General features: G+C 35.9%; 1 protein-coding gene across 4 annotated transcripts in view; it reads right to left on the bottom strand.

Annotated features, from left to right (window-relative positions):
• RGS12 (regulator of G protein signaling 12) overlaps positions 1–19679 on the bottom strand; it is an 89921-nt gene that overhangs the window by 59665 nt on the left and 10577 nt on the right. For 3 of the 4 annotated variants that reach the window (XM_064449038.1, XM_064449039.1, XM_064449041.1), the window contains exon 3: positions 5265–5384. In XM_064449038.1, the coding sequence (XP_064305108.1) occupies positions 5265–5384 (120 nt within the window). Of the gene's footprint in view, positions 1–5264; positions 5385–18319; positions 18337–19679 lie in introns of those variants that run through there. The other variant, XM_064449042.1, reaches the window with a different exon arrangement.

The raw sequence follows: 19679 nt of genomic DNA, 5'->3' as shown, positions 1-19679 counted from the left end.
ACACTGATCTAAAAGCTGACCCCTGGTGGCACACTCCAAGAAACAGGATCTGTCATTGCTACTCCACCGAGGAACAACAGACAGGTTCTAGCAAAGGGAAAAGCGAAACAAAAAATGTAGGCTGCGATCACAGATCCATCAGGCTTCCAAAACAGAGGTGTTAGGGGCTACACTGTGTCAGCATTCAGACTTCCCATGTATGAGACAGGAGTAGCCCTTTAACAACTCTATTCTGAGCATGCTAAAAATACAGAACTACCTTTTACATACAAAAAAAAAAAATGTTTTATTCTTGCATGTAGTTTTATTTCCCAACTGGCCTTTTCTCCACCTTCATGAAAGCAGACAGCAAAACTGCCAATTGGTCAATTACACCTTAGATAAAAATTAGGACAAAATACATGCAAAAAGATGCAATACTTCAAGGTAGTACTAAGTGGAACCTGTGTATATTGGCAGCCCATGGCAAATTATCATACATTAAAAAAACTGGTGAAACCTAAGACAAAAATATACATTCTTTTCAATTTTCAAATTCACAATTATAAGCTGAGAATGAAGAGGCCTCTTGATTTAAATCTTGTAATTATACTCGCCACATTGGTGGCGTTGTGGCCATGGTGAACATCAGAGAAGCTCTGCAGGGAAAGTGAATATTTTCTCTTAGTTCAGCTGACAGGGTGGGAAGAGTTTGGGGCATGTTTAGCCCTTCTTGTCTGATTTTCCTAGTATACTAGTTGGTCTAACATAAGCTATTATCTCCCTGTGTAAGCCTTGGCTGATTATTTAAATCAGTCAAACAAAGACAGGTACCCACTTAAAAACTCATTATTAAGTCAAATGAGCATTTAGGGGGTTTTGCCACCCACAGATGCCAAAGCTAATATCCAGCAGCGACATGTCATTCATTAGTATAAAAACCTCATACCAAAGAGGTGTGTTGTATGCTTTCAATTAGCAGATGAAATGCAAAAAAGTTGCTTCAGTGGAATTAACAAAACATCAAAAAATCAAGCATTATTATCTAAAATAACAGCTAGTAATACTACATTATTAATGGTTATAATTAAGATAGAACATTCTAACAAAATTCCTCACACTGATTTTTAAAAGGAGTATATGATACATTCCAACCCTGAAAACTTTACTAAACTCTAGAACTTTGATCGAACAAATGTTCTTTTTCATATAGGGTATTATAAGGCTTCCAAATCAGGATGAGGACAAGAAAAGAAGCAGCAACAGCCATCTTTTATCCTGATACTTAGTTAAAATAATTAAATAGTCCTGAATTTTAAAAAGATCTCTACATTAAAAGATTATTTAACAATACTCAAAAAGCTTGACACCTGTTTGCCTACGATATTTTGTCTTTCATGATACTATTCCACCCTATTTTTAACAGAGAAATACCAAAAGAACAAGTGCCGTAATAATTTTCAGGAAACCCAACAGCTTTGAATGTTCTTCTTGGCAAGGAGGAACCTAAATCTGTTGACTTCAGGGGAATACTGCAAGGGTCCCCCATTTTTACAGACCTCAAGAAAAATTAAAATATAAATGGAATGAGCTATGGTTGAAAGTGTTACGGACTCTGGTTCCAAAACTGTTGTTCTAGTCTCTGCAGTCTCACAGAGTCACCTTTAACGTGTTTATAAATCTATAAAAGATGTCATTGCCAGGAAAGAATCACGCAAGAGGATGAGAGTAGTGGCACTTACCTATAGGGAAGAAAAGTAGGAAGAAATGTAGGATCATGCTCTATCATTAGCCCAAATATTAAATAATGCTAAATCACAGCAATTCCATTTAGCTTAAGAAACACCTTGCAAATATGAACCAGCAAACATGCTATAAAGCAAAACTGGTGGAAATCACAGAATTTTAACATGGTTGTTACTGGACACTATTTCATAATGACAAATTATTCACATAGCAAAATTCATTACTGCATATAAAATAGGAATATTTTCTTAATAAAACCAGATTTATTGTAATTGAATGAAGTTCTAAATACATTTCTTGTGCAAACAACAAAATTAAGGCATATATTACACATACTAATTTTCTGAATTCAGTTCCAATGTGCAAGATAATCATATTCATCTCTAGTGTGAACAAGCATAATTTCCACAGTGCAGAAATAAAATTGTGTATTTTCTGAGACATTTTGTATACCACAGATGTAGCATAACTGCATCCATTAATTTTGCACTCTCATCCTTTTTTGATCCCTATAGATTTAAAATAATCTTGTATACTGGTTCTTATTAGTAAAAACAGCACCTACAGGTTAACCCTACAAACCTGTCCGTTCTCTTCTATGTATAATACAGCTTCTGCAGGTGAGAGGAAAATGCTCTAAGGAGGGGCAACTGTGTCGTTACAGCTAATTCTAATTATGGAAGAATATTGTCTGTGATGTATAGCCAGCCATAATCTAACAATTTAAAATAAAGAGTGACATATTCTCTTGCAATCATTGTTTCTATTTATTAAAATAATATATGTATTAAAATGTTTTATTCTTGGATAGATTTTTAAAAACAAAAAACAAAACAAACTGCAAAGAAATCATGCCACCTTATGGCAGAAGATAGCAAAACTGATGGCTGGTATTTCACACACTTCAGCTGCAAAGACAAGAGGAACAAGTTCATACTTTCCCAAAACACCCAGATACAGCCTTCTTCAGACCCATAAGTAAATGAACAGTTTCCAGCATCCACCCATAAAACAAACTGCATGAAACCTACTTATACTGCTCAATTTCGAAGACTAAGTATGATGCCCGCAGGAATCAAATCCACAAGCTCAGAGAAGCATATTCATTTTCAAACCTCAGGTTTGGGTTAGTACCTTATCCATTCTGCTGAGATAACTGGAAAGAACACAAAAGCAACCAAGCAGCCTATATAATATGTTCATGATCATTATTCCAAAGGTGGAGTCTCTAAGAATTTCCTGGTATTGTTATTTCCTCTTCCAGCAACTCTAAATAGATGGCCTGAAATAATCTAAATGTGTACTAGCAACATTGTGTTCTACTACACTTAGTGTAACAGCACTTGGGAAAAGTGCTGCAGTAGCAATGTTAAAGTTAGAACCAAAATCAAAACACGTCAAAACTATTTTATTTTGACTCATGAAGTTTTTTAAACTCTTCTCTAGGTTGGTATTTCTCCTGGGGGCTAGGACATCATTCTCTTATGGCATGCAGAGGGAAAAAAAGATATTTCAAAGTGAAAAGAAGCAATTGACAGAGACCAGTCCACACCCATATAGCTACATGTAGTAAGGGCGTTCATCCAAACACAGATTTTCATACAGATTGTTTCTTCGTCCAATTCATGTAGTGACCTAGAATATAAGTTTCCCCATCCAAACTAACAGCTTTAACAATTAGGGCATTGGGTTACCCAGACAGCCTCTCAATCCCTCCTGTTGGTGCTACTAAATTTATATACACTAATGAATGTTAACTAAGACATAATGAGAGAAAAATTGACTTTTTAGGCCAGTAACTATGACATCTTTCTGAAATTAACAGAAAGTACTAAGTCCCTATTTTAATGAATAATTATGCAATGTAAAACAACTCCAACAACAGAAATTAAATTATATCTTTAGTGTTTAAAACACTCTGTCAAAATAGGAGATGTACACATAAATCTATATGAACTTTCAATCTTGAAGAACATGGTGTGAACCATGTTTTTCCTATTGCACGTGATTTACTAGCACTAGGCTCTTAGATATTCTGAGAGGATTCTCTCTTACTGTGACCAGAAATTCTGTCAAAACTGGTAATATATAGAGGCAGCTCTTTTAATTTAGAAGAATCACCATTTTCTGATGAAGAAAGATGTAGCTAGACGGTTCCCAAACAGCTTTATCCAGAGAATCTGGCTCTGTGTGTTCAAGTTATGCACTTAAAGCTATGAGTGCAAAGAAATGAAAAAGTATTTTCCATGACTAGAAAAAGAAAAGCAAGACACTTAAAAGCTTTAGACAACAAGAAAGAAATAAACCACCATGAAAAATGTCCTTTAAAACATCTGAGAACTAAGTAATTTCATTTCCTACCTGCATTCCCTAAGCACACCAGAAGCTCCTTCCATATGTTCTGTTCCCTAAAATCCAGTGCACTGAGCTCCCCTCTCCTTTAGAGTCAGTGAAACGTCGTTCTTCCTACATTTTCCCACAGCAGGAAACTCAGAATATCTCTTTCTTTCCTCCTCCCATCTGAAACACTTTTTAAACACCTCCTTCCCATTTAGAGGAATCAGTGTGCCACATTCCCTCCCATGCTGAAGAGCATTATAATATATTACATAGTTCCTGTGCCAAGAGCTCTGCACATATTTTTGTTTCTCCCCAACCACAAACTTTCTTCCAGATAAGCATGATAAAGGGTTAAGGGAAAAATCTCTCCCTTCACCTTCACATCACTATGGGTCATGTTTTCCCAAAGAAGCAGACTAAAAGAGAAGATATAATGAAGCCATCCTCCTACACCTCGTTGAGGGAAGCTCTCGGCTGAGCAGAAGGAGCAGCTTTTTTAATTCAGATGGCTTTTCATTCCTTGTTTTCACCAAAATCAATAAAGTTTGGCCACTGAGGCCCAGGCATCAGCTGATGTTACACCAGATGTGAAATAGCATTATTATATTTTATTCAGAAAGATCCAAAATCACTATAACCAATGACAACACCAAGTTGATTAGGAATTCAATTTTCTCAACCACTGATTTATAAGGAGCAAAAACCTGTTTAAGTATTTTTAAAAAACTTTTCCATACTCAGAACACTACATTCCATAGGAACTTATCTAAGGAGCCCTCAAAAAATTTAACCCCCCCAAAATTTTCTCAATGCAATGATCATCAGCTGAATAAAAAAAAAAGAATACAAGCATTTGATTTTTTATATGATACCATGATACAATGATTTCTAAGATATGATGAACATTTTGATCAGCAAAACTGTATCCTTTTGCCTTACATGACCACTGTGACGGGTAAAATAAAGTCAAAATGCCCCACAGAAAGAATGGCCACTCCTGCCATGAGGGTAAACTATTAAAGAAACACTGAAAAAGTCAGGTGATACCTGTAATCTATATTCCTCTCACATAAATGTCATATGATAATTAGTAACTTTATTACACTACAGATATTACTTACTTTCATTAATGATCTGCATTAACTACTGTAAGCTCCTCTCTAGGACTCACTTCTAAGTTTCACTTAAAACTTAATTACCTCAAGGTCATCTAGAGAACGAGTAATACTAAATCGCTTAGATCTTCCGAATGATCTTCGAACAGAAGAACGCGGGGGAGGAGCCTGATTTAATCCCATTGGACGTCCAAATTTTGCACCCTAAACAAAACAGAAAATACATATTATTAGTTTACTTCTTTAATTTTAGTACATTGCTGATCATAGTGATGGCATCTGAATTTCAAGCATTGGTAGGTACAGAATTCCAAGGAGATGGATTTGCAAACCAGTAACATGACCACAATTTCAACACAAGTTGGTCACTTGCCATGCCCCTGTAAAATTATGTATTAAAATCATTGAAGTTATGAGTTTTCCAGTCTCGAGTCAAATATATTCAGCATTAAGTTACTGTATAAACATGAGTCATCAGTTCTGTTGCTAAAGTATACATATGCCACATGTCAGTATTAGTAGACAGAGCTTAATTAAAAGCAAGACTATCTTAGCTCTTTACTGTCTTAACTGGAAAATATTTACATTGACAAACTATTTGTTCTTTCTACAGGAAATTCTTAGATAGCATCTAGAAACCATCCTAGAAATCATCTCACTCAGCTTCTGTTGGAATCTTCCTCCACACTTTTAAAAATCTTACTTTCACTGCTTTTTTGTTTTAAAGGCTTGTTACTGTGAAGTCCAACTTTTTAAATCACATGGTACAAAATGCAAGAACTTTTGTTCTGAGGAAAGAAACTACCTCGCTTGGATGTTACATGACTAGAATTGGTGCTGCAATAATTAAATCTAATGGCTTTCTCTTTTCCCCATAATCATACTCTTTCTCCTTAAAAAGTCACCAGATGTCAGTGAAGCTACAGCAGCTCAACATGTGCATATATAGTTTATGCCAAATGGCGTACTTGAAGCTTAAACCTAAGAGTAGGTACAGAGTCAGTGACTGGTGCTAAGCAGATGTACATAAACTCACTACATTATGAAAACCTGTGATTATGTGCCTGAAATTTTGGATTCCTTTCACTGCAACATTCAATGTGGGGAAAATTCCTCCCTGTCTTCTGAAGCTTTTTCACTTTAGAATATAACAGTGTTTAATTCAGAGTAAATTTTCTTCTAGTTCATTTCAGCATCTTTCTTCATCACAGTAAGCTTAAAAAGATATCTGTTAGTACTTGTATGATTGCTTATTGGCAGCTTTGTAATATATATTACATTTTAGATTGTATTTGTTTCTTCCCTTGGGTAAGTTGCTGTGCTTGAAATCTGAAATACTTTTATATCCCTTTGATCCCTTGTTTGAAAGACTATATACATCACGTTAAGCAAAAGAACAGCCATAAATTTCATATTCTTATAATCTCATGCTAACAACCACTCACACAAAGTAGAGAAGAGCATTGACAATATTATACAGCCTCCTTACTGCAATAAAAGATAAGGTGTCAACAGAAGATGTCTGCCTCTCTGCTTATTCCTATGGAGTCAACACTATTCTTTAGCAACAGGGCTCTGACTGTCACCAGTACTCACAACAGACTGTTTACAAGCTCGTAGAAATGTCAAGACATAACACAGCATACAGCAATCTGGATCCAAAGCATGTAGCAGGGTTCATCACTGCAACAGGCTAAGACTCCAGCTTCTTCATTCAGTATTAAAAGTGACCTACTTTTATATGAAATCTCCTTCCCTCACAATTTTCAATTTACTATAGGGGCTTTTTTTTACTGGCTGAGAAGAAAACTGGGGAGGTTCTCCCAAGGAAAACTGGAAATCTGGCAAACAGAGATTAGCTTCCAAGGTTTTTAAGTGAGCTTTTACAAGCACAGTATAAACAAGCTAGGATGGCGTTTGCTAAAATGGTCAACTAAATGTGAAGACAGGAAAGTTGCTCTCTGTGAATGTTCACAGATAGCACCCACTGGAATAAGGACAGTTCCTGTCTTTCTGAGCAACTTTTAAAATCATCTGTTTACCCAGGCAGGTGCAACTGAGGTGGTTCACCCCAGCTCATACCTTAAGAGTCACAGAAATCTTTCCTGTCCAAACTGAAAGCTTATACCTAATGCAGTAATCTGTGTCAAACAGTGGACTCTACATTAACCCCTGACTAAATTCAGCAGTATCCATTGCTATTACTGCACAACATATCAAAACACTTAAGAACGCTCCTCCTGTGTGAGTATGTTCTGTTGAAGCAGCATGAATGTGCGAGTACAACTACTAGGTTTCACCAGTAGTCATGTATGACCATACTATTTTTGTAATTTTTACATTTTTAATCTGTGAATTAGTGAAAAACCTATCAGACTACAAACAGCTCAGCTAATTCTAAGGCTAGTGAAATTAATGACATCATTAGTGCGAGTACAACTGGCATTTTGAAACTAATGAAACAGTTACACAGTATGAATTCTGCTTAATGGTCTTTCATGTATTTCTCAAAACAGGATGCATCCCTCAGCAGACTTCATCTTTCATAAAACAAAACTGGTGAAAGGAAACAAAGGAAAAAATTATCAATGGCAGTCTTATCTGTTTTGAGTAACAAATACATTTTCACTTTTCTTTCTAAATCAGTCCAAAAAGAAGATAAACTGTCCAGTATATGTTTAAATAGAAGAGATTGCCATATATGATTGTGGGAGATTGAGACATACAACCGGAGAACATACACACAAACAAATTTTGAAACGGTAACATTACAAATTGAAGGAAGAGGAACAAACTGCCTGAAGACAAATCTAATTAGATTCCACTGAGAAGCAGATTCTAGATAAGATTAATTATCACCAGATGTCCCATTTTAGAAGTAAATGCTGCTTACCTATTTGTGGTCAGAAACATAACAAAGAGAAAGAGGGAGAGTGGGCAAAAAACACTTGCAAATTGTGTGTTAGTAGAAAAGAGAATAGTAAATTAGTACCCAATCAAAAATTTTGTTTATGGTTTTTGACATTCTTATACAAAACTCACTACTGAGCCCAGGATGGACTGAGGCTGGGATGGAATGGTAAAGACAAGAGCAGGGGAAAAAAAGGTGCTGAGAATAAAACAGTGCTTAAGAAACGATTACAGAAGATAAGAATTCACTGAGCTAACCATTTCCCCAACCCATTTGGATAACAACTGCAATTAGGAAAACATTTTCAACTGACAAAAACCTCTTCGTTCTCTGAAGAATCAAATTAATAATCTAGGAAATTAAGGAAGACATTGCTAAAAAAAAAGACTGCAGTTCACAAAGTATTTAATTTCCTGGTAATGGTGCTGAGCAGTTTCCCTTTTCATCCTTTCTTGACTCTATTCCAGACATTCAGACTATGAAGGCAGACCTCCTTCTGCAAATCAATTTTAAAAACTGCCTTGCATACACACACGCACACCAATAAAGAAAGAATCACATAGCTTAAGCAAGTAGCAGCAACATTTTGGCAAATGTTTTCCATGGCGCTCTGAAGAGCTGGAAATAAAAGCATCCATGACTTGAAAAGAGAACAGCCATTGCAACTAGAATGCACTGATCAGCATGGCTAAAGAAATCCACAGTTATTTGAGCAAAGAGATTTCTAGTGCAATGTTAGGCATAAAGAAATCATCATACTTCTAAAAGCCTTTATTATACTAGTAAAGAGATATTGAAAAATATTAAATGAACCTAAATAAATTTCAAAACAGTACACTACATGACCAACAAAATGCTATTACATTCACTGTAAGCTGCCAAACTAAAACACTGAAATTTGCTACATGAGCGTTGGGCTGTGTGGGTTGTTTTTTTTTAATACAGGATTATTTACTATCATATCTTAAATATTCTCTTCCAGAACCCCTGTGTTGCTGAATCTATAAAAGAAAACTCTGAAAATATCTAGATATTCAAGAAAATCTAAGAAACCCTATCACAGAACAGTATTTGAAACTAAAATCCATCTGATACTTTACTAAGTGTCTTTGTTTTAGGAATCCAGAAACACAAAGAAAAACACAGCAATTTGTGAAAACTAGTGGATTAGTGAAAAGCATGTGGTACAGCAGCCCATCCACTGCGTTTTGCAACACAGATACTTACAACCAGGCTACTGCTATCTATCATGGTGAGAGTACGAAAGAACATATCTCTAAAAGCCTTTATCCTGTTACAGTCTGGCAGATGGAGAAGAAAAACAACAAAGGATTAAAGGAATTAATACACTCATGCACTAAAAGGTCCATTCCTTTTTCTATTCTTACAACAAAGTAAAAATTATGAACCAGCATAGATTGAAATAGCAGTTAAATGTATAATCGTAAGAGGAAAAGCAGGACAATGAATGGGTCTGCATAAATTTTTTTAAATATATGACTAGATCACACCTTTTCCTTAGGCTAACAGGAAATGGCAAGTGCAAATACATTCCCCTGAAATAACCACCAATCATTGATTAAACTACAGTCTTTCTTTCCCTTTAAATATTTTCTTAAATTTAATTTTTACCCTGCTTATTTGGCCTTGTGGATGAGTTACATCCTAATCGACTTGAAAAGAACAGCATTAAAAACAAAAGTCACCAGAAGAGGACTGATATAGCACTAGTTTGTGAATGTGTCCAAGTGAGAACAGTTTCTGTCTGATAACAAGAGGTACAAGAAAAGACAGTGGAAAAAGTTGTACTTCATGTAACAGCAAGACAGAGGGTATGAAGAAGCACTTGACTCATGTTAGACTGCAAACGGAGGGACAGAAAGAACAAAAATTCTTTGTATGCAATACAAAGTGACTTGCACTGATCTAGTTCTTCAAAGACAGAAAGAAAAACGATGCTCTTAGAAGTAATTTTAACTGATAACAAGTCAGTTAAAATAACTGGTAAGATCAACAAGTGAGGCAGTAGTTCCATATAACATTATTTTCAGCAGCTGTGCTAGCTTATGGACTTTACATGCACCTCTGACCACTCATGCCAGCTCCCAAATTGCAGCAAGCTGCCCCTCATCTCTGCTAACAATAAACTATAGTTTACAAAATGAAATAACCCTGTTTCTAACACAGATCCACAGACAGTCATGCCAACACAACTGATGATGCTCACTGCCAACTCCGGCCTGAGCATGACAGGAATTCCTGAAGTTGGTACTAGCACAGAAATGCAATGTGAAACTAGGATGGTCTATTCTATACTCTAACCTGGAGCTTGACTGCACAGAAGCAATTTGATGAAACCTTATCAATTATTCAGAACACAAAGAAACCAAACACCTTGAGAACACATCTTCAATTAGCTTAAAGAAATTCCGAGCTATAGCATGAGCTGTATCATGTTCTTTCACATTCTAGCAAATGCACTTACCAAGTATTACAACTTTTTAACAAATTATTATACATAACAACCTGAAATTTCCATTTTGTATGATATAGTCTCTGTGTCCCTCCACGGTTAATCATATATTGTCCTCTCATCCAAATATCTAGACATAACTAATGAAACAATGAGATTCGTCTCCTCTGGTACAATAGTTTTAAAGTTGGAGGAGCAGGAAGAAGGTAGCAAGGAGATGTCGCTGATGGCTCTTGGAGTACAAGAGGCTAAGGAAGTGGAAGATTTTTGCTACATGTTCAAGCTCCTTCACAACAACAAAATGCAAGGAGCTGGCAGCAGGAATCCAGAAAGGGGGGAAGAAGAAGAAAAAAAAACTGTGAGGCTTAGGCCAGCTTTGCAACATATAGCAAATTTAATCTTTTCATGGAAAACACATTACAGTTTGTGACCTTGAGGGGAAACTAAAGGGGCTGAACCTTATGGGACAGAGATTTTGGCTGCTGGAAGAGGGAAAGCCAAAATATAAGAAGGGGAACTAATACAAAAAGTTAAAAAAAAAACACTAACAAGCCTGATCATCTACATTTACAGAAGGATGCTTTGAAGTGCTCTCAAAACTGTTTCACAATGATAGCTAATCTCACAAGATTCACAGGTACGTGAGTGAAATAGTGCTTTAAAATGCCTGAGGAAAAAAAATAAGTAATTGAATGTCATGAACAAAGTTATAAGAGCTCTAAAACAAAAATACAGTTACTGGTATGTAGTAATTTTGATAGAAATTGTTTCCTCCTCCTCTTCAGGTGGAACAAGTGTACTAGCCTCAGTCCTGAGCATTTAAGAGAATACAAAAGGACTATGTGCATGCTAGGACCACTTGCCATCTGGATTAGAAAAATTCATCATAACAACAGTTTGTGAAGTCTTACACAATCCAGCTAAGCCACATCTGCAACAGAAACAACCATCAGTACCCAGACAGAAACTGGCCATTCTGCTTCAGAGTGTCAATTCTCCAGATAAGCATCTCCCTATACTAAAAAGTCCAATAAATTAGATTCTTTTAACAAAAACTCTGTCTCTGAGTGTCAATTTGAGTACTGTTTTCTGATTAATTGCCTCTAAAAAGAAAGTAACAAACGGAAGATGCTTATATTCACAAATTTTATCGCCAAAAAAAAAAAAGGAACAGCACCATTTATAAGGCCTCAATTTAAGAAGCTCAACTAATACAGAATTTGCTACATTCCATGCATCAGAGCTTAATCATACTAACTATAAAATCATCACATTTTAATTTGTCCTACTCCTAATTCCAGCTATTGAAGCTTTTAAAAACTCTCACTGCTTTTAGGTTTGACTTTATGACTTTGTATGGTAAAGTACATAATACTTCGGCACCCAGATACACAGCTCATATAATTTGAAACTTCTGTGGGTATTCAAAACATGCCAAATTTACTCTCAGATGTGAAACAGCAGATGGGTCGGGCTGGAGCAGCAGTTCATCTTTACAAAAAAATGCAGGTTTAAGACTTCAGAAAGAAAGTTCCTAATTTAGACCCTTCTGAAAAGGGATGGAAAACAGGGATGCCACAGTAATGCCAATATAGTCAGTGTACAAAATCTCAAAAAATACTGTAAGTCTTAAAGGATTATAGAACAAAGTAGTTGATACAAATACCATTCTGTCACCAATATTAGTCTCAAACCCTGCTCTGGACCATTTGGCCTGGACAACCTCTGTTGTCCACTGCCCTCCCTAAGTGCCCATTCTCCTGATTATGGGTCCTGCAGGCTGAACGATCACCTGACTACAGCAATGCAGAACAGGCAAGACTGTAGGCCATGACCTCCCTTTACCCCTCATCCTATCAGCCAGCATCACATGCTACTCCACCCAAAACCTGACAGTGCAGACTTGCAGGACTTGTAAAGTGAGAGTCTATGGGCCCTGAGAATGGGACGGGTTGAAAAATGGGGTATGTTGGGTTAGGGCCTCTCGTACCCTTAAAGAGATGAAAGAATCTGGGCAGGAAATGGAAGAAGAGCACTCTGGGAAGACATAGAAAAGAGGCTGTCCTGTCACATTGGACATCCACGTAAATGAAATGTATCACTTCTCTCCTGTACTAAGGATACTATGCACAAAACCCTGACCACCCACATTTCAGTGGTATCCTAATCCCTCTTCAAACAAAAAACCACACGTTGATGATATTAATGCAGATGGAATAGTAAGATCATTTTCTCAGTACAACTAGAAAATAATATCTTGTATAAGTTGAAAGCCTATTAGTTGGAAATTGCAGAGGAACAGAAAGACCTGACTATGCTAGGGGAAAACGTGGCGAAAATTACAAGTACACACATAACGATTGGTTCCAAATCATCTTGAACATTAGGTAGGCAGTAGCTGGGAACATTAAGTCTGTATGGCCCAGTAATCAAACAATCAAAAAGGCAAATGAAGAATCATCAGAAAAGCAAAAGAAATCAAGAAATAAGCTTTATGAATACATTGCCTGCCCACACATTTTAAAAACTCCTTATAGTTCTGGTCAACCCATCTCAAAACTAAGGGAGGAGGATTACAATTATGAAAAAACTTTTCGATGGGAGGAGACTAAGCTGACTTCTGCTTGGAAAGTAAGTGATTGGTGGCTGAGGTTTAAAACAGAAAAAAAATTACTACGAGAAAATAGAGAGTAAGATTGTTCGGTATTTCTCATGACAAATATTAGCAGGTATGAAATGAAACTATATGGGAAGTACAACTATGTACAGGCTTTTTTTCCCATGGTATTAAACTGCAGAATATGTAAGCCAAGTGATACCAGGAACGCCAAAAGTACAACTGAGTTTAAGAAACAACAACTTCAAGAACAAAGGTTCACAAAGGTTATTAGGCACAATGATGTGGATGGTGCCTCTACCAGAGCAAAGTCTCTAAACCACGTGCTGCTGAAAATTAGAAGGATATATTTTTCATTGCTCTCCTATAGTTTTTCTAAGCAGCTTCTCCTGGATGGTGTCCAAAATAGGATACCGACCTCAATATTGGATATGCCATCTGATGCATATATACATGGTTTTAGTGATCGACTACAATGTAAGTATTAACGATCAATGCTACATGCTATGAAAAAAAGTAAATCATATATGAAGAGGTATTGTATGAAGTATTAATAATAGAGACAGGAAAACAACAATTATACAAAAATTTGACAAGGAAATCAGTATAAAATTTTGGTCACTCCACTCCAAAAAAGAAGAATTTAAACTAGAATAGTTTCAGAAAAAGGCTACTGAAGTTATACAGAGAATGAAAACTTTACATCCTAGAAGACTAGAAGACTAAGTGCTTTACATCAAGCAAAATGAAAGCCAAAAGAGAACATGATTTCTATGCATAAACAGAAAGGTAAACACCAAAGAAAAAGTCGTTGTCACTGAAGGAGACACTAGCAGCACAAGAAATGGGTATAAAGTGACCATGGCTAGATTTCAGACTCGAAAATTTTAAAAAGTTTCTAACATCGTACTAGTGATGGGACACTGTTCCTGTAGAAGGCGGGGTGGAAGGGAAGGCAGGGTGCAATCACATTTTTTCCAAAGGTACAGCTGCTAAGTGTATGGAAGGCATGATAATACATGATTGCCTAAAAGAGCTAGAATTTGGTTTGATGATGCACTATATCCTCTGGTACTATCGCTGCAAACTTACTGATGCCTTAATGGCCATTTTATTGATGAGATGAATTTTCAAGTCAAGGCTTTGTTTTTTCCATGCTTCTGTTTAGACATTTCAGGTCAGTTTTAGCAATTCCATATTTATCTTTGTTAATTAAAAGACTTTATTCTCATCTTTATTCCATATTGATCTGTTTCTTATCCAGTGAAGAACTAGTATTTTACAGCTCCTTTTATTCTCTAGATCTCCACTGCAAGGAATTGGGGTCTATCTTTGTACAACTGAAAGCTCAGACTTCAATTTTATCAACTCTTATCTCAAAGATTCTACATTTTAAACTTAAAATAAAGCCATTTTTCACTATTTCGGTTCCTTCTGTGCTAATGACTCTTCTCCATGCTATTTTCTTCATTGTTTCTCTTTATTTCTCAAGATGCTACCTTTGCCTGTGACTTTGCTACTCAAAACCAGCTCAGAAATACTTAGATCCCCTCAGTTGTCATGATTTTAATTGGAGTTCAAGCCTACACTTTATTTGGAGAACATTTAAATTCAGGTGTACTGAAAAATTCTAAATCTCGAACATAAATTTGAAATGAGAAAATTTCACGAAGTCGACATTGCTCTACAGATATTAACTGTCCATATTTCATCCAATTTATTTTTCAGAGAAAAGCACTCAGCATTATTTTGGCTTGTTATACATTTTTAGAGTCTTAGAACTGACCATTTTTTCAAATCATTATGTTAGAAGATTACAATACATATGAAAAGGCTGCATGAAATTACTAAACATTTAATTGCTTTTCATTTTCTCATAGCAAAATGTATCAGAGGACCTATTTCATACAAATGCCTCTTTGCAGATTAATTCACATTAGCACATTCTCAGATCCAGCTTGGTGTGTGGGATTTCAGTTGAGTTCTGTTTAAGGTATATACGTACATCTCAAATCAGATCAAACCCTATAATTCCAAAGGTTAACATTAAATTGCACTGTATAAGAATAGCAATCCAGCTGCCATTAATTCTGCTTTATAAACAGCTGGGGTGGAACAATTTAAGCTAGTGAGCAAACAGAATTGTAGAGGAAAAGGAAAAAAACATATAATTATACAACAAAAACCAAATATGGGAACCACAAGCCTTGCCAACATTGTCTTTGCATCTAAAATATCTGCTTTTCAGTTAGTTCACCATCCAGTTACCAACATTAAAAGCGGCAATTCTTGGATTTGAAGCAAATCACAAATTTTCACCAAAAAAAAAACTATTTCATTTTTAACTTGAATAACATATGTTTTTCAGTAATACTTGCTTTGGAAACAAAGACAACTCTGAAGTAGTTACACTTAAACCTCTGATCAAAACAGAGTAACAATAACAGTAACCCAGAAAATATATTAGCAAGGGAAGATGCATTAGTGAACCCCACTGTATTGCTTACCTGTCTTCTCCCTTCTATATTTTTACAATATTTTCAGTAGCTTAGGTCATTAAGGTTACAGAGCAGTTGATATGTTTTTGGTTTAAAAAATAGTGTTTGCAATACTACTATACAGTGAGTCTCAGACAATTATATTATCTAATCTTACTTCCTCTAAGATCCACAAATAGGATCCGTTTACAAATTCACATTCTTCATGAGCACAAACAATAATGTGGTCAAGATAGAAGTCTTACAACAAATCTGAAGCAGCAAATGGTTTCTAAAAATCAACACCCAACCTTTTCAAGGTAAATTTAAAAAATTTTAATCATTTTTTAATAATTTGTCATGTTCACTTGGAATAAACCTAGAACCCAAATACTAGTTATTAAGCTCAGGTTGTAAAACCTCTTCTGATCATGTATGTTATACCTGCCTCCACAATTATTAAAAGACTTTCTTCTAAAAAAAAAAAAAAAAACAAGAAAGGTGAGAGGTCAATGACTAGGATTCTATCCTCATGGAGAGAAAACACAAAAACTAAATGGACTGTTATGAGGCTTTCCAATGGAAAAAGGAGCATTTTCCCAGTAAAACTTAATTTAAAACAGTAATGGGTAGACATATTTTTGGCCAGGCGCTAGCCTGAAAACAGTGAGGGTTGAACAAAATCAAACGTATTATATTAATTTAGTCTAGAGGGAAAGGAATGCTTCCCTGTTCAGCAATTTCTTAAGTCCTTTGCCAATCCCAACATCCCCTGATGTTTTCATATTGCTTAAGGTGCTTTTCTTTTCTGAAACCCAAAATCACGCAAAAGGGTAAGTAGGTAAGTGACTGGAACTTAGTGGGATGTTGAAGAAGGTGAAAATAACAATGCAACAGCAAAGACAGTACAGTGCAAAAGGAATAACAAAAAAAGCAGGAATTATTCCATTCCCACTGAAACCATAACCAGTCTCTTCATCTGCTAGTCTTGTAGACCTGGTGAGACCACATACCCTTACCCAGTATCAGTCTTACAGCAATTGAGAAGCTTCTCGCTGCCAGAAATCATCCTTAATCATCCTGAGATTCAAAGCCACCTTCCATGATCTTCCAATTCAGTGAATTACAGCCACCTAATCAGGCCTTCCACTAGGCAAGGAGACCCAAAAAAAAGTTTCATAAAATGCTTCAATAGAAACCCATTCACACTGAACTTTTAAGAAACATGGGAAACATGAAGTTCAGTACAGGAAACAATTTTAGAGGTGCATAGGGCCAGAGATACCTGTCAGTAAATCTCAGTCAGAAGAGGTGGAATAGAACCAAAATATCCCTGATTTGGTTCTCCTCTTCCCATGAACAACCACCATTCTGAAAGCCAAAGATTAAAGAAGAAAAAATACAGCAATTGTGAAAGTATGAGTTCAGTAATTTAGGGATAAATTCCTTGTAACATTTTAGAGCAAAACAAAAAAACTCATGCCATCCAGTAGCATTCAATCAAATCAGGCATTTTTATCTTTTTTCAGCTATTTACACTTATACTGAACTTTAAAATGTGTTATAGCAGTGTGAAGAAAATTAATATGCCAAAAGTTGTTTTGCCAATTATTACAAGATTAACAATAATTCTGATTTGTGAGCTGAAAACATCATCATTAAAGGGAAAGCAAAGCTCAGAAAACATGTCTTCTTCCTTGTAACCTAAGGTCTGAAATGCCATACCTATTCCTACCCACAAGAAACACTTCCCAGGTCCATTTCTGAAAGTGCAATTTTAAATAGATATGTTCACTAGAGCTTTCTCACATCTGCTCTTGCGCTGTGTACAATTCACAAATATTTTATCAGTGCAGCTATAAAATCAGGAGTTTATGCCCCTCTTACCCCCCACTAGCATTGTACAGTACAGCATATTTTTCCTGCATTACATGCTGTGATCATTGCTGTTCAGCTGCACAGCAGTTCTGCTAGATCAGAATTGCATCCAGGAACTCATGTCCTTTCCCCAGTGTGTAATGAAAGCTCCAGGAAGATGGTATGCAATATGGATGTGCAGAGAGCATCACAAAAAAACTCTAGCTTTGGTAGCCTTTTCTCCCTCTAGTGGCTTCTGCACACTCCCACCTGTAAGATATATATTACCCTTCAGTATTAATATAAAACACAAAAAAATCCACCTTAATTAAAAAGCGATTTAAGGACCACTTTGCCAAATGAAGCCGCTAGGTTGTAAAAATATGAACTTAATCCCATGTGGTCACTTCATATACTTTATTCCATGCCTGGAATGTGACTGAGCATGCTGTGTAAAATCAGTCCTTACTACTTAGAAAGGTCACAGGAAGCTGAGGACACATGGTTTTCTAGAACACAGCATCTAACACATCTTGAGTAATGTTTGGGAATAGATAATCTTACCTCTTCACACAAAGCAAAAATAGAGTCTGAATATCGTTCTCTTATGAAAGCGTATTAGTGCTCTAATATGCAAAAACATAGATTTTTTTTTCCCCTATTTTTGCAGTACTTAAAAAGGCAGAGGTACGTTCATCAATAACAACATCCCCTGTCTATTTTCACTAAAGATCTAAGATAAGAACATAGTACTACTTCATCTTTATGAATTACTCTGAATAATGCTAAGCGCTTGCAACTCACACTTGCAGATGAGTTCAAGACTTTCGTGAGCTTTTCTCATCAGTTTCAATAGTCTTCAGTGGTACTGATAAACAAAATTAAAATGCAAAAGAGCCTTATTAACACTAAATGCTAAAGCCATGTAGGAACATTTTAAATGTATCTTGCAAACAATTTGTTATTAATCAAAGAACAGAATGACTGTTTTATTAGTAAATAGAATAAAAAGGGAAGATTGAGGTATTTAGTGTTGGAACATATATTCTGGTATATGCGGGAGAAATATTATTACTGTTTACCTGCATATAGAACATCTTTCATCTTAAAGTGTAAAAACTCTAAGATTTTCATTAGTATATTCTTGACTTCCATTAAATAAATGTTTCAAACATTTAAAAAATAATTTTCTAGTTTTGAAACTCAAAAAAAAAAATCTAAGGCACATTACTATCATGGACAACACTGCAGACAAACTAGTTGCAGAGACCCCAAAGGAATTTCAATTGCATCCCATGCAGCTGGTCCTGTTCCTAAAAAGCACTTGGCACCAACATCCATATCGCACCTGCACCAGGTGCGGCATGTAGTGAGGCCTTTTCCTGATCCAACTGCAGAGAAATCATGAAGCATGTAGTCTTCAGGGTAGCAGACAGAATTGATTGTTAGGTGGTTTGGGTGGGCAACATTTACACATGAAGTGTTTGTTTGGATAATTTGTTTGGTTTTTCAAAAGTGTGAATCACCTTGTATTTAAGATCACTTGAAATTTAATATGTTACTTTGGGTCTGGAAAACATTGCTGTCTGTAGCAGTCACTTCACCTTAAAAATACACTAGTGTGTAACTATTACATGTACTGGGGATTTTTTTTTTATTTTCAGAACAAAAAGCGTACAAAAGTGTATGTGAAAGTTGTTGGCTTCACAGTGCAAGAAAAGCAACAAAAAAATAATTTCTCTTTCCACAACACCACCAAAATGTTCTGAAGTTCTGCATTCAAACCCCATAAAGTCTATGTCAGAGTGTCACACCAATGCAAAGATTTTGTTCATAACAGTGTGAAACAACTAATGAATCTCTACTGTGATCTACCTGAGCAGCAGGTGGGTATTTTTAATCCAGTGAAAAAAACCTTTTTTTCAAAATCAGATTTGGATAGCATGATGGACACTAGAATCAATCATGTAAGCAATAATTCTTCATGGGAGGACAATGCTTCTTGAAGATTAATTTGGAGTATAAGGACTCCAGTATTTGCTGGAGTCAGCAAATGTTTTAGGTACAACCCTGCTACTAAGTCTTTTGGTGTAAGACCAGTGAGCTCCACCTTACTAGAATCCCAGTTACCAACAAAAGACTCCCATGAGATCAGCTCCCTCAA

The sequence above is a fragment of the Phalacrocorax carbo genome, chromosome 4 (genome assembly GCF_963921805.1).
Source record: "Phalacrocorax carbo chromosome 4, bPhaCar2.1, whole genome shotgun sequence".
Classification (NCBI taxonomy): Eukaryota; Metazoa; Chordata; class Aves; order Suliformes; family Phalacrocoracidae; genus Phalacrocorax; species Phalacrocorax carbo.
The sequence above is the reverse complement of the archived record's forward strand: the minus strand, read 5'-3'. Positions and strand labels throughout refer to the sequence as shown.